The sequence below is a fragment of the Engystomops pustulosus genome, chromosome 3 (assembly GCF_040894005.1).
Source record: "Engystomops pustulosus chromosome 3, aEngPut4.maternal, whole genome shotgun sequence".
NCBI lineage: Eukaryota > Metazoa > Chordata > Amphibia > Anura > Leptodactylidae > Engystomops > Engystomops pustulosus.
Window position 1 is genome coordinate 220,329,248 of NC_092413.1, and position 15,204 is coordinate 220,344,451.

General features: G+C 43.7%; 1 protein-coding gene across 1 annotated transcript in view; it reads right to left on the minus strand.

The window, feature by feature from the left end:
* Positions 1-521: 521 nt before the first annotated feature.
* LOC140122730 (uncharacterized) overlaps positions 522-15,204 on the minus strand; it is a 103,036-nt gene continuing 88,353 nt past the window's right edge. The window contains exons 2-3 of the mRNA XM_072143878.1: positions 13,815-14,296; positions 522-5,104 (exon numbers count right to left, since the gene is read on the minus strand). Coding sequence (XP_071999979.1) covers positions 4,948-5,104; positions 13,815-14,296 — 639 coding nt within the window. The 3' untranslated portion in view covers positions 522-4,947. The remainder of the gene's footprint in view (positions 5,105-13,814; positions 14,297-15,204) is intronic.

The window sequence follows — 15,204 nt, forward strand, 5'->3', positions numbered from 1 at the left end:
GAGACCTCACACTGCTGTGCTCTGTGCTCTCTGCCCCCAGTGTTATGTATTGTCCCTGGAGAGATGTGTAATCAGCCCTCACACTGCTGTGCTCTGTGCTCTCTGCAGCCAGTGTTAGGCGTTGTCCCTGGAGAGATGTGTAATGAGACCTCACACTGCTGTGCTCTGTGCTCTCTGCCCCCAGTGTTATGTATTGTCCCTGGAGAGATGTGTAATCAGCCCTCACACTGCTGTGCTCTGTGCTCTCTGCAGCCAGTGATATGTACTGTCCTGGAGAGATGTGTAATCAGATCTCACACTGCTGTGCTCTGTGCTCTCTGCAGCCAGTGTTATGTATTGTCCCTGGAGAGATGTGTAATCAGACCTCACACTGCTGTGCTCTGTGCTCTCTGCAGCCAGTGTTATGTATTGTCCCTGGAGAGATGTATAATCAGACCTCACACTGCTGTGCTCTGTGCTCTCTGCAGCCAGTGTTATGTATTGTCCCTGGAGAGATGTATAATCATACCTCACCACGAAAGTATCAAAATTCTTCATAAATGTCATTTTTATGGATCATAACATTGTTACAAGTCTTCGTGGTCACATCAGATTCTGGCTCCAGTGATGGGACCTTTATGGGACCCTCGGTACATAACATAGGACCCTAAATATTACTTCCATACAGATGCCTAAAATAATAGCGCTATACAGTAGCAAGGACCTAATGTAATACTGCACAATATAATACCGACATACAGAGACCGTATACCAACTATACAATGTGTAAATAATACGGCCATACAGTTACATGACGTTACATGGTGATCACACATAGTGAGTGGCAGGTCATGTGGTGCCCCCTACTGAGGGTGGCCATGATGAGGACCTTACTGTGTCTGCATGGGCATCACTTAAGGTCCTGAAATCCAAATTTGACAAGGTATGTGACTATATAGGAGCAAAGGATTAATCACTGGAAAAGCTGGGTGACAAGACCTGCTAATGGGTGACAAGACCTGCTAATGGGTGACAAGACCTGCTAATGGGTGACAAGACCTGTTAATGGGTGACAAGACCTGCTAATGGGTGACAAGACCTGTAAATGGGTGACAAGACCTGCTAGTGGGTGACAAGACCTGTAAATGGGTGACAAGACCTGCTAGTGGGTGACAAGACTGTATTGGGTGTCACTTGGGGTCCCAGAGATAGTTGGAAGAAGAGGATGACCTCACCGCTAAACAAAGCCATAGAGTTACATGATTACATTATGGCTTCCTGTTGCCACCACTAGGGGGAGCTCACTTCATGTAGATTTAGATTCCATTGATATTACAGACTCCTTTTACCTTTTTAGGTGACTTTCCATGTCATGTGTGGGTGTCATATGTGGGTGTCATGATTGGGGCGTTATGATGGCTGTTCTGCAGTGTTTTCCTATCAGCAGGATCTTTTTGTAATTCTCAGAGCTGGTGGCTGGAGAGTAACTGCTATGTTGTCTCCACAGATTGTAGAGGAGAATCTGCTCCCTCTGAAGCATCAGCAGGATCATAGAGGTCATTATGGGATATACTGCCCTGTACTCATGTGAGATAGTTACTTACTGTTAGCTGCAGCAGCTTCTGTTATCCTTATTCTCTCCTCTGCCATTCACTCAGAATCATCACCTGGGTCATATAGGACATTATAGAGACTGTCCTGTGCTGATATGAATAAAGCACTTCGGGTTAGATAGAAAATGACTACGTGCAGCAGCAGAATTCCGATGTCTCTCATTCAGGTGCTGTTTCTCCTTCTGTATCCATACACTACTATAGGCAGCTGTAATGTGATCCCTCTGTGAGCTCACATTCTGTCATGGAGGTTTATACATTCACCTTAATTATTACACAGTGCACGGAGAGCTCCCCCTAGTGGTGGCTGCAGCCAGGCAGAATAGGAAGGATGGGATAGATGGAGATTCAGTATCTAAGTCTGACACATTTTCTTATATTCCAATAACAATTATTTTATATGGAGGTTTGGGGAAAAGATAATAGTACAAGTAGTTACTGGTAAGTAGGGGGGGGGGGGTGTAACATGACGAAAAGTTACTTTGAGATTCTAAAGAAAGTACAAGGAAAACAATTATAGAGAACCTGTCAGCAGAAACTGACCTTATAAAACACTAGCAGCATGTGGCACTTCCATAAAATCTACTTTGAAGTGAGATGGAAATTGGTTGTATAAAGTCAAGGAGGCGGAGATTTTAACACTGAAGTCAAGCTCTCTCTTCCTCAGAAAGCCCCTTTCACTGTAACTGATGGTCCTGCATCCCGAGACATCACTATCCAGATCTCCTGAAGTGCTGTGCACAATGCCAATCACTGAGGAGGAGGAGTTTAGAGATCCCCACCTTGACTTCAGTGTGAAACTCTCCGCCTCCTTGACTTTATACAACCAATTTACAGATCACTTCATCGTTGTTTTTCTGGATGATGTCACCACACAGGACCATGAAAGAAACAAAAACTAGAAGGTGTGACGCTGCCTGACAATATTCTGGCAGTGGTTTGTTGAGCCAATTGCTGATGACAGGTTCCCTTTAAGCTCATATAAGTGGTGATAACATGAGGAAAAGCTCCTGTATCCAACCCCTTCTTCCCGATCCGAGCATTTCCCACATTCCAGGATCTTCTGTGTCGCTATGTGTCATACAATGTATAGACAGATCAATATATTGACTACCTTCAGCCACCACTAGAGGGAGATAACCACATCCTGTGTGTACACTGTATGCAGGAAGCTCCTGAGCCCCCTCTAGTGGTGAGATGTGCCTGTCTGTATACAGGGTTTGGAGAAATGTATCAGATAAACCGTTGTCATAGAGAAGAGCTCAGAGTTTTGGATCTGTGTTATACAAGGTAGCGGGATATTCTCCTATGCTGAAGGTCGTCTGTCTTCTCCCTCCGTCTCCTCATATAATATAATACAATTCATGGTGCACTATATGGCGCCATTACTGCTGTGCTGCATTGTTCCCAATCCTGTGTGTATAATACCGCCAAACCCTGAATGTGTCGTCTCTCAAATGGAAGCAGAAAACATTTACATTTATATAGGAAAATACTGGAGAAGCGCATTCACGGACATAACGAAGCGACTGACGCCAATGTACCACCGCCATTGTGTGCACCACACCTGAGTAGTAGTAGGAGATTAATGCCGCCATTGTGTGCTATACACCTGTGTATAGCGGAGATGAATGCCGCCATTGTGTGCACCACACCTGAGTAGTAGTAGGAGATTAATGCCGCCATTGTGTGCTATACACCTGTGTATAGTGGGGATGAATGCCGCCATTGTGTGCTATATACCTGTGTATAGTGGAGATGAATGCCGCCATTGTGTGCTATATACCTGTGTATAGTGGAGATGAATGCCGCCATTGTGTGCTATATACCAGTGTATAGTGGCGATGAATGCTGCCATTGTGTGCTATATACCTGTGTATAGCGGAGATGAATGCCGCCATTGTGTGCTATATACCTGTGTATAGCGGAGATGAATACCGCCATTGTGTGCTATACACCTGTGTATAGCGGAGATGAATGCCGCCATTGTGTGCTATATACCTGTGTATAGCAGAGATGAATGCCGCCATTGTGTGCTATATACCTGTGTATAGCAGAGATGAATCCCGCCATTGTGTGCTATATACCTGTGTATAGCGGAGATGAATGCTGCCATTGTGTGCTATATACCAGTGTATAGTGGCGATGAATGCCGCCATTGTGTGCTATATACCAGTGTATAGTGGCGATGAATGCCGCCATTGTGTGCTATATACCTGTGTATAGCGGAGATGAATGCCGCCATTGTGTGCTATATACCTGTGTAAAGCGGAGATAAATGCCGCCATTGTGTGCTATATACCTGTGTATAGCGGAAATGAATGCCGCCATTGTGTGCTATATACCTGTGTATAGTGGAGATGAATGCCGCCATTGTGTGCTATATACCTGTGTAAAGCGGAGATGAATGCCGCCATTGTGTGCTATATACCTGTGTATAGCGGAGATGAATGCCGCCATTGTGTGCTATATACCTGTGTATAGCGGAGATGAATGCCGCCATTGTGTGCTATATACCTGTGTATAGTGGAGATGAATGCCGCCATTGTGTGCTATATACCTGTGTATAGCGGAGATGAATGCCGCCATTGTGTGCTATATACCTGTGTATAGCGGAGATGAATGCCGCCATTGTGTGCTATATACCTGTGTATAGTGGAATGAATGCCGCCATTGTGTGCACTAAACCTGTGTGTAGCAGATATAATACCGCCATCATACATGATACACTTGTATAATAACCACCATTGTGTTGAAGCCGCATCATGTAATATATTCTTTGTCCAGAAACATTGTAAGCAGTCCATAGCGGTGCCGGAAGGTGTCAGGTCCATAGCGGTGCCGGAAGGTGTCAGGTCCATAGCAGTGCCAGAGGGTGTCAGGTCCATAGCGGTGCCGGAAGGTGTCAGGTCCAAAGCGGTGCCAGAGGGTGTCAGGTCCATAGCGGTGCCGGAGGGTGTCAGGTCCATAGCGGTGCCGGAAGGTGTCAGGTCCATAGCGGTGCTGGAGGGTGTCAGGTCCATAGCGGTGCTGGAGGGGGTCAGGTCCATAGCGGTGCTAGAGAGAGTCAGGTCCATAGCGGTGCCGGAAGGTGTCAGGTCCATAGCGGTGCCGGAAGGTGTCAGGTCCATAGCGGTGCTGGAGGGTGTCAGGTCCATAGCGGTGCTGGAGGGGGTCAGGTCCATAGCGGTGCTGGAGGGGGTCAGGTCCATAGCGGTGCTGGAGAGAGTCAGGTCCATAGCGGTGCCGGAAGGTGTCAGGTCCACAGCGGTGGGGGGGAGACCATGGGGTACAGGCCGCCCCCCAATGTCCAGTACAGGATCCCCCCCACATCTCTATGGTCCTCGCTCCAGGATCAGGATTTTAACATGTTCCTGTAGGACAAGGAGGTCGATCTCTCCAGCTGCTTCTCCAGGAGGTCACCAAGATCCTGCGACGTCTTATCCAACTTCTCCGCCAAGTGGAAGGTCGTAAGGAGAAGATTATTCATCAGCAGGAAGTTTTTCTTCAGTCTAAGGAAGAAAACAAGTGAGAATCCTGGTATAACCTGGGTACAAGATATACATCCCCTCTATATAGTGATATATGTACAGCTGGTATAACCTGGGGATCTCCTGTATATAATGATATATGTACAGCCGGTATAACCTGGGGATCTCCTGTATATAGTGATATATGTACAGCTGGTATAACCTGGGGATCTCCTGTATATAATGATATATGTACAGCCGGTATAACCTGGGGATCTCCTCTATATAGTGATATATGTACAGCCGGTATAACCTGGGGATCTCCTGTATATAATGATATATGTACAGCCGGTATAACCTGGGGATCTCCTGTATATAATGATATATGTACAGCCGGTATAACCTGGGGATCTCCTGTATATAATGATATATGTACAGCCGGTATAACCTGGGGATCTCCTGTATATAATGATATATGTACAGCCGGTATAACCTGGGGATCTCCTGTATATAATGATATATGTGCAGCTGGTATAACCTGGGGATCTCCTGTATATAATGATATATGTACAGCTGGTATAACCTGGGGATCTCCTGTATATAATGATATATGTACAGCCGGTATAACCTGGGGATCTCCTGTATATAATGATATATGTACAGCCGGTATAACCTGGGGATCTCCTGTATATAATGATATATGTACAGCCGGTATAACCTGGGGATCTCCTGTATATAATGATATATGTACAGCCGGTATAACCTGGGGATCTCCTGTATATAATGATATATGTACAGCCGGTATAACCTGGGGATCCCCTCTATATAGTGATATATGTACAGCCGGTATAACCTGGGGATCTCCTCTATATAGTGATATATGTACAGCCGGTATAACCTGGGGATCTCCTGTATATAATGATATATGTACAGCCGCTATAACCTGGGGATCTCCTGTATATAATGATATATGTACAGCCGCTATAACCTGGGGATCTCCTGTATATAATGATATATGTACAGCCGGTATAACCTGGGGATCTCCTGTATATAATGATATATGTACAGCCGGTATAACCTGGGGATCTCCTGTATATAATGATATATGTACAGCTGGTATAACCTGGGGATCTCCTGTATATAATGATATATGTACAGCTGGTATAACCTGGGGATCTCCTGTATATAATGATATATGTACAGCCGGTATAACCTGGGGATCACCTGTATATAATGATATATGTACAGCCGGTATAACCTGGGCATCTCCTGTATATAATGATATATGTACAGCCGGTATAACCTGGGGATCTCCTGTATATAATGATATATGTACAGCCGGTATAACCTGGGGATCTCCTGTATATAATGATATATGTACAGCTGGTATAACCTGGGGATCTCCTGTATATAATGATATATGTACAGCTGGTATAACCTGGGGATCTCCTGTATATAATGATATATGTACAGCTGGTATAACCTGGGGATCTCCTGTATATAATGATAGATGTACAGCCGGTATAACCTGGGGATCTCCTGTATATAGTGATATATGTACAGCTGGTATAACCTGGGTACAAGATATACATCTCCTGTATATAATGATATATGTACAGCCGGTATAACCTGGGGATCTCCTGTATATAATGATATATGTACAGCCGGTATAACCTGGGGATCTCCTGTATATAGTGATATATGTACAGCTGGTATAACCTGGGTACAAGATATACATCTCCTGTATATAATGATATATGTACAGCCGGTATAACCTGGGGATCTCCTGTATATAGTGATATATGTACAGCTGGTATAACCTGGGTACAAGATATACATCTCCTGTATATAATGATATATGTACAGCCGGTATAACCTGGGGATCTCCTGTATATAGTGATATATGTACAGCCGGTATAACCTGGGGATCTCCTGTATATAATGATATGTGTACAGCTGATATAACCCGGGGATCTCCTGTATATAATGATATATGTACAGCCGGTATAACCTGGGGATCTCCTGTATATAATGATATATGTACAGCCGGTATAACCTGGGGATCTCCGGTATATAATGATATATGTACAGCTGGTATAACCTGGGGATCTCCTGTATATAATGGTATATGTACAGCCGGTATAACCTGGGGATCTCCTGTATATAATGATGATATATGTACAGCCGGTATAACCTGGGGATCTCCTGTATATAATGATGATATATGTACAGCCGGTATAACCTGGGGATCTCCTGTATATAATGATATATGTACAGCCGGTATAACCTGGGGATCTCCTGTATATAATGATATATGTACAGCCGGTATAACCTGGGGATCTCCTGTATATAATGATATATGTACAGCTGGTATAACCTGGGGATCTCCTGTATATAATGATATATGTACAGCCGGTATAACCTGGGGATCTCCTGTATATAATGATATATGTACAGCCGGTATAACCTGGGGATCTCCTGTATATAATGATATATGTACAGCCGGTATAACCTGGGGATCTCCTGTATATAATGATATATGTACAGCCGGTATAACCTGGGGATCTCCTGTATATAATGATATATGTACAGCCGGTTTAACCTGGGGATCTCCTGTATATAATGATATATGTACAGCCGGTATAACCTGGGGATCTCCTGTGTATAATGATATATGTAAAGCCGCTATAACCTGGGGATCTCCTGTATATAATGATATATGTACAGCCGGTATAACCTGGTGATCACCTGTATATAATGATATATGTACAGCTGGTATAACCTGGGGATCTCCTGTATATAGGATATATATACAGCTGGTATCACCTGGGGATCTCCTGTATATAATGATATATGTACAGCCGGTATAACCTGGGGATCTCCTGTATATAATGATATATGTACAACCGGTATAACCTGGGGATCTCCTGTATATAATGATATATGTACAGCCTGTATAACCTGGGGATCTCCTGTATATAGGATATATATACAGCTGGTATCACCTGGGGATCTCCTGTATATAATGATATATGTACAGCCGGTATAACCTGGGGATCTCCTGTATATAATGATATATGTACAGCCGGTATAACCTGGGGATCTCCTGTATATAATGATATATGTACAGCTGGTATAACCTGGGGATCTCCTGTATATAATGATATATGTACAGCCGGTATAACCTGGGGATCTCCTGTATATAATGATATATGTACAGCCGGTATAACCTGGTGATCACCTGTATATAATGATATATGTACAGCTGGTATAACCTGGGGATCTCCTGTATATAGGATATATATACAGCTGGTATCACCTGGGGATCTCCTGTATATAATGATATATGTACAGCCGGTATAACCTGGGGATCTCCTGTATATAATGATATATGTACAACCGGTATAACCTGGGGATCTCCTGTATATAATGATATATGTACAGCCTGTATAACCTGGGGATCTCCTGTATATAGGATATATATACAGCTGGTATCACCTGGGGATCTCCTGTATATAATGATATATGTACAGCCGGTATAACCTGGGGATCTCCTGTATATAATGATATATGTACAGCCGGTATAACCTGGGGATCTCCTGTATATAATGATATATGTACAGCCGGTATAACCTGGGGATCTCCTGTATATAATGATATATGTACAGCTGGTATAACCTGGGGATCTCCTGTATATAATGATATATGTACAGCCGGTATAACCTGGGGATCTCCTGTATATAATGATATATGTACAGCCGGTATAACCTGGGGATCTCCTGTATATAATGATATATGTACAGCCGGTATAACCTGGGGATCTCCTGTATATAATGATATATGTACAGACGGTATAACCTGGGGATCTCCTGTATATAATGATATATGTACAGACGGTATAACCTGGGGATCTCCTGTATATAATGATATATGTACAGACGGTATAACCTGGGGATCTCCTGTATATAATGATATATGTACAGACGGTATAACCTGGGGATCTCCTGTATATAATGATATGTGTACAGCCGGTATAACCTGGGGATCTCCTGTATATAATGATATATGTACAGACGGTATAACCTGGGGATCTCCTGTATATAATGATATATGTACAGCCGGTATAACCTGGGGATCTCCTGTATATAATGATATATGTACAGACGGTATAACCTGGGGATCTCCTGTATATAATGATATATGTACAGCCGGTATAACCTGGGGATCTCCTGTATATAATGATATATGTACAGACGGTATAACCTGGGGATCTCCTGTATATAATGATATATGTACAGCCGGTATAACCTGGGGATCTCCTGTATATAATGATATATGTACAGCCGGTATAACCTGGGGATCTCCTGTATATAATGATATATGTACAGCCGGTATAACCTGGGGATCTCCTGTATATAATGATATATGTACAGCTGGTATAACCTGGGGATCTCCTGTATATAATGATATATGTACAGACGGTATAACCTGGGGATCTCCTGTATATAATGATATATGTACAGACGGTATAACCTGGGGATCTCCTGTATATAATGATATATGTACAGCCGGTATAACCTGGGGATCTCCTGTATATAATGATATATGTACAGCCGGTATAACCTGGGGATCTCCTGTATATAATGATATATGTACAGCCGGTATAACCTGGGGATCTCCTGTATATAATGATATATGTACAGCCGGTATAACCTGGGGATCTCCTGTATATAATGATATATGTGCAGCTGGTATAACCTGGAGATCTCCTGTATATAATGATATATGTACAGCCGGTATAACCTGGGGATCTCCTGTATATAATGATATATGTACAGCTGGTATAACCTGGGGATCTCCTGTATATAATGATATATGTACAGCCGGTATAACCTGGGGATCTCCTGTATATAATGATATATGTACAGCCGGTATAACCTGGGGATCTCCTGTATATAATGATATATGTACAGCCGGTATAACCTGGGGATCTCCTGTATATAATGATATATGTACAGCCGGTATAACCTGGGGATCTCCTGTATATAATGATATATGTACAGCCGGTGTATCCTGGGGATCTCCTGTATATAATGATATATGTACAGCCGCTATAACCTGGGGATCTCCTGTATATAATGATATATGTACAGCCGGTATAACCTGGGGATCTCCTGTATATAATGATATGTGTACAGCTGGTATAACCTGGGGATCTCCTGTATATAATGATATATGTACAGCCGGTATAACCTGAGGATCTCCTGTATATAATGATATATGTACAGCCGCTATAACCTGGGGATCTCCTGTATATAATGATATATGTACAGCCGGTATAACCTGGGGATCTCCTGTATATAATGATATATGTACAGCCGGTATAACCTGGGGATCTCCTGTATATAGTGATATATGTACAGCTGGTATAACCTTGGGATCTCCTGTATATAATGATATATGTACAGCCGGTATAACCTGGGGATCTCCTGTATATAATGATATATGTACAGCCGGTATAACCTGGGGATCTCCTGTATATAATGATATATGTACAGCCGCTATAACCTGGGGATCTCCTGTATATAATGATATATGTACAGCTGGTATAACCTGGGGATCTCCTGTATATAGTGATATATGTACAGCTGGTATAACCTTGGGATCTCCTGTATATAATGATATATGTACAGCCGGTATAACCTGGGGATCTCCTGTATATAATGATATATGTACAGCCGGTATAACCTGGGGATCTCCTGTATATAATGATATATGTACAGCCGCTATAACCTGGGGATCTCCTGTATATAATGATATATGTACAGCTGGTATAACCTGGAGATCTCCTGTATATAATGATATATGCACAGCTGGTATAACCTGGGGATCTCCTGTATATAATGATATATGTACAGCCGGTATAACCTGGGGATCTCCTGTATATAATGATATATGTACAGCCGGTATAACCTGGGGATCTCCTGTATATAATGATATATGTACAGCCGCTATAACCTGGGGATCTCCTGTATATAATGATATATGTACAGCCGGTATAACCTGGGGATCTCCTGTATATAATGATATATGTACAGCCGGTATAACCTGGGGATCTCCTGTATATAGTGATATATGTACAGCCGGTGTATCCTGGGGGTCTTTTGAACGGAATTATATATACATGCCCTCCCCTCTGCTCTTGGTGAAAGCAGTATCACGCTGCTGGTTAAAGTTACTCAGAGAGAAGTTCTATGGATTAGCACAGCAGCATCTCATTACAATCCTGGAATATAAATCCATATTTCACAGTCCTGCTGCTAATGCTACTTAATGCAAATCTTCAGGAACACTACATGACACTGGCTGCAGTCTGTGTGGCCAAAGACAGAACTCCTCTGATGAAGGGGTTAACGGCTATAGAAATCAGGTGCAGTCACTTGTGATAGGACCTCCTGTCATTATAATGTCATTAGTCCTCGGCTGCCTGTCTGACTATTCTGCTGATTTCCAGGCTGTTACCTGAAGATCCAATCTGAGGATCATCAGTCATCCTGCCAATCAGATTGTGTCCTGATTGTACTGATTGCAGGCATTGTTCTCTGAGGCTCTGGTTATCTGGGGACAGATAAGATCTGGAGGAGACAATCACAGGACACTCAGAAGGTAATAGGGATCGATAATGTCTATGACCAAGAGATCAACTTCAAACCCTTCAATATGGGACATTAGGGGTGGGACACGCTGTCTTTACGTTATGGGATTCTGCCCTCTAAAAAAATCCAAAAATTGCACCTATATATGACCTCCATGTGGTTGGATCCACAAAGATCACGCAATGAAGAACTACCCCTAAAGTCCATAAATATCTGCTTGATGTGGGACCTCCAGCCATAACTGATGCAACAGAAGGTCAGTGGGTAAGGTGCTAACAATATAAATTGGGACAACTCCTTCAAGTCCTCAGTAAATTTCTCCTCAAAATCTTTCAATGTTAATCTCAGCTTGTGGTCGCTCAATGTTAAGAGCTCAAGTTGATATCTAAGACATTGGGGGTCATTTACTAAGGGCCCGATTCGCATTTTCCCGACGTGTTACCCAAATATTTCCGATTTGCGCCGATTTCCCTTGAATTGCCCCAGGATTTTGGCGCACGCGATCGGATTGTGGCGCATCGGTGCTGGCATGCACGCGACGGAAATCGGGGGCGTGTAGCCTGAACGAAAACCCGATAGATTCGGAAAAACCGCTGCATTTTTAAAAAAAATCTGTCGCAGAGCTTGCACTTACCTTCACTCAGCCCGAGCCGGTGAACTCCAGTGCGTTCCGATGCTTTTCAGCGCAGCAGCGCCACCTGGTGGACGGCGGAGGAACTACCTTAGTGAATCCCGGCCGGACCCGAATCCAGCGCAGAGAACGCGCCGCTGGATCGCGAATGGACCGGGTAAGTAAATCTGCCCCAATATGTAGTTCTAGAAAAGAAAGTGAAGATGGAGAAGAAGGTCTGTAGGTAAGGGGTTAACAGTAAAACTTGGGGAAACCCCATTTAAGGATAGTGAATTTCCTCTCAATATTCTTGAATGTTAATACCAGCTTGTGGTCAGGCAAAGTTAAGAGCTCAAATTGACATGGATGGAGAAAAAGTTCTATGGGTAAGAGGATAACAATAAAACTTTGGTAAACCCCATTTAAGGACAAGTCGTCAGTAAATTTCCCTTCAAATTCCTTGTAAATTAATACCAGGTTGTGGTCAGTCAAAGTTAAGAGCTCACTTGATATCTAAGGCATTATGTAACTCTAGAAAAGAAGGTGAAGAAGGAGAAGTTGGAGAAGAAGGTATGTATGTAACCATAAAACTCTGGACAACCCCATTTAAAGCATAACTGTTAAATTATAATGAGTTTACCAAATTATTATATGTGATTACACCTTTGAATACAAACAACTTTCTCACCAGAGGTGAAGTGGGCGGAGACTAATGTCTGTCTGTCTGTGCCCTCAAGCTGAGACCAGTTATTATGCCCACAGATCCCATGATGCCTTGTGTTCTCTCTCTAAAGTAATTTAGCATTAAATCAAATTAATTCCCAACAAGTAAATCCAGTGAACACTGCACAGTGCACATACAGGATGTATATGGTGACAGCCCGGCAGCTCCCGTCTCATGGAGGAACAGGGAACATGTAATAAGTAGAAGAAATCATAAGTACTCCAGGTACATGCAATCTATAGCCTTCGCTGTGTGTGCACCAAGAGTTAATGGCTTATCTGCAAAAAGCTGATAGTGATGAGTAGAAGGTGGGGGAAGGGAGCAGCATGAGGTGCAGAGAGATACAGAGAAAGTTCTGTAGAATCGCAGACTGGGATGGAGGGACTGATAGGGAACAGGGGAGATCTTGCACCTCACTATTCTGAGCAGAAGACATCTGCATTGACACATCCAGCTTTGCTACATACACAGAGAGCTCTGTCACATGACCTCCTCCTCTATGAGCAGGGAGAAGCAGTCCCTGTCCACCCATGAAACATCTGATGAACATCAGATAAACATATCTATAGACTCCAGGGCTTATCAGCAGAGGGAGAGGAAGCAGCTATTGCAGCACTGAGATAATCTGAGGGGGATATCTAGGAAACTACTGGATTTAGGTAACAAAGATAATAGGCAAAGTTGTTTTACATCCCAAGAGCTATTGATTTGTGGGAAAAAAAACATCTGAAGTTGGTCAAACCAAAAAGTGGAGATTCTTACTTCTTTCTCTCGTCAAGGAGCTCGGCCCCATCATCATCCATCCGGGTGTGGAGCTCGTGAATGATCTTGTTCAGTGTGCCATAGAATTCCTTGTTGTCCTCTCGGATTCCCTTGTTGTGTTCGGAGATGACCTGTTGGTAGCCCAAGTCTTGAGCGTCAGCGTTGACCGTGTACTTAAGGCTCTGCAGGACCCGGTTGTGGTCCTGAAGAATGTTCTGAAGATACTTCACGTCCTCCTTGATGCTGTGGGAGTTGTCCTTCTCGGCACATGGCTCCTGGCGTGGGGTGACGAAAGTCAGCTGACACTTGTTGGTTTCTTCTGGGTGATATCGCGGCTGCTTGGGTTGGTCTTGAGGAGTGTCGAGGATGTATCCCGATCCCAAGTCAGCCAAGACGCCATCTCCACTCTGGGCGGAGCTTAATGATATTACAAACCAGAAGTTCAGGAAGAGACGGAAGGCGGAGAGCTGCCACATTGTATCCTGGGAATCACAGACAAGACAAATGACAGGTTGGTGTCTTACATAGGACTTACTATTATTATTACATAGGACTGCCAGTTCTGCAGCTCAGATTGAGTACAATTTAGTGCAAAAGTATAAATGCGATTGTACAAGTCTTTAATTTAGGACCATTTGTAAGATCTCTGCTTGCTGTCAACATCAGACAATCATTTAAAACTGCATTTAAGGAAGGAACATTGTACTCATCCTTCTCACACAGCTGAAGGCTACATCATCCAAGTCGGGAATCAGGGGTCGGAATGAGAAACTTGCATCATTGTGATGTTTCACGAGACAATGGGGCTCATTTACTAAGGGTCTGTCGGACGCACTTTCGTTGCGTTTCCCGAATATTTCCGTTTTGCACTGCATTGCCCCGGGATTTTGGCGCACGCGATCGGATTTGGGCACATCGGCGCCAGCTTGCACGCAACAGAAAGCGGGGGGCGTGGCCTTCGGACAACCTGACGGATTTGGACAAACCGCGGGATTTAAAAAAGGTTTTGTGTCGCAGGATCAGGCACTCACATGCACCAGGAAGAAGCAGGGAAGTAGGTGAACTCAGGCGGACCTCGGCACAGCAGCGACACAGGAAGGAACCCGGTCGCACAAGCTTAGTGAATCGCGCCGGACCCGAATCCGCATCGGACAAGACACCGTAGGATCGCAACTGGACCGGGTAAGTACATCTGCCCCATTTTGTCACCTGACTCTGATTCCTACGTCGGAGAACTCTGACATCTGAGCTCTGCCTCCAACCCCTGATCCGACCCTCAAAATTGACCCCTGACCTTGACCCCTGACCTTGACTCAGCTGCTGTGATGTTGGACCAGGACCGTCAAGCAGTGAGATTGATGTCAGATTTGGAAACATGGAGGACACTTCT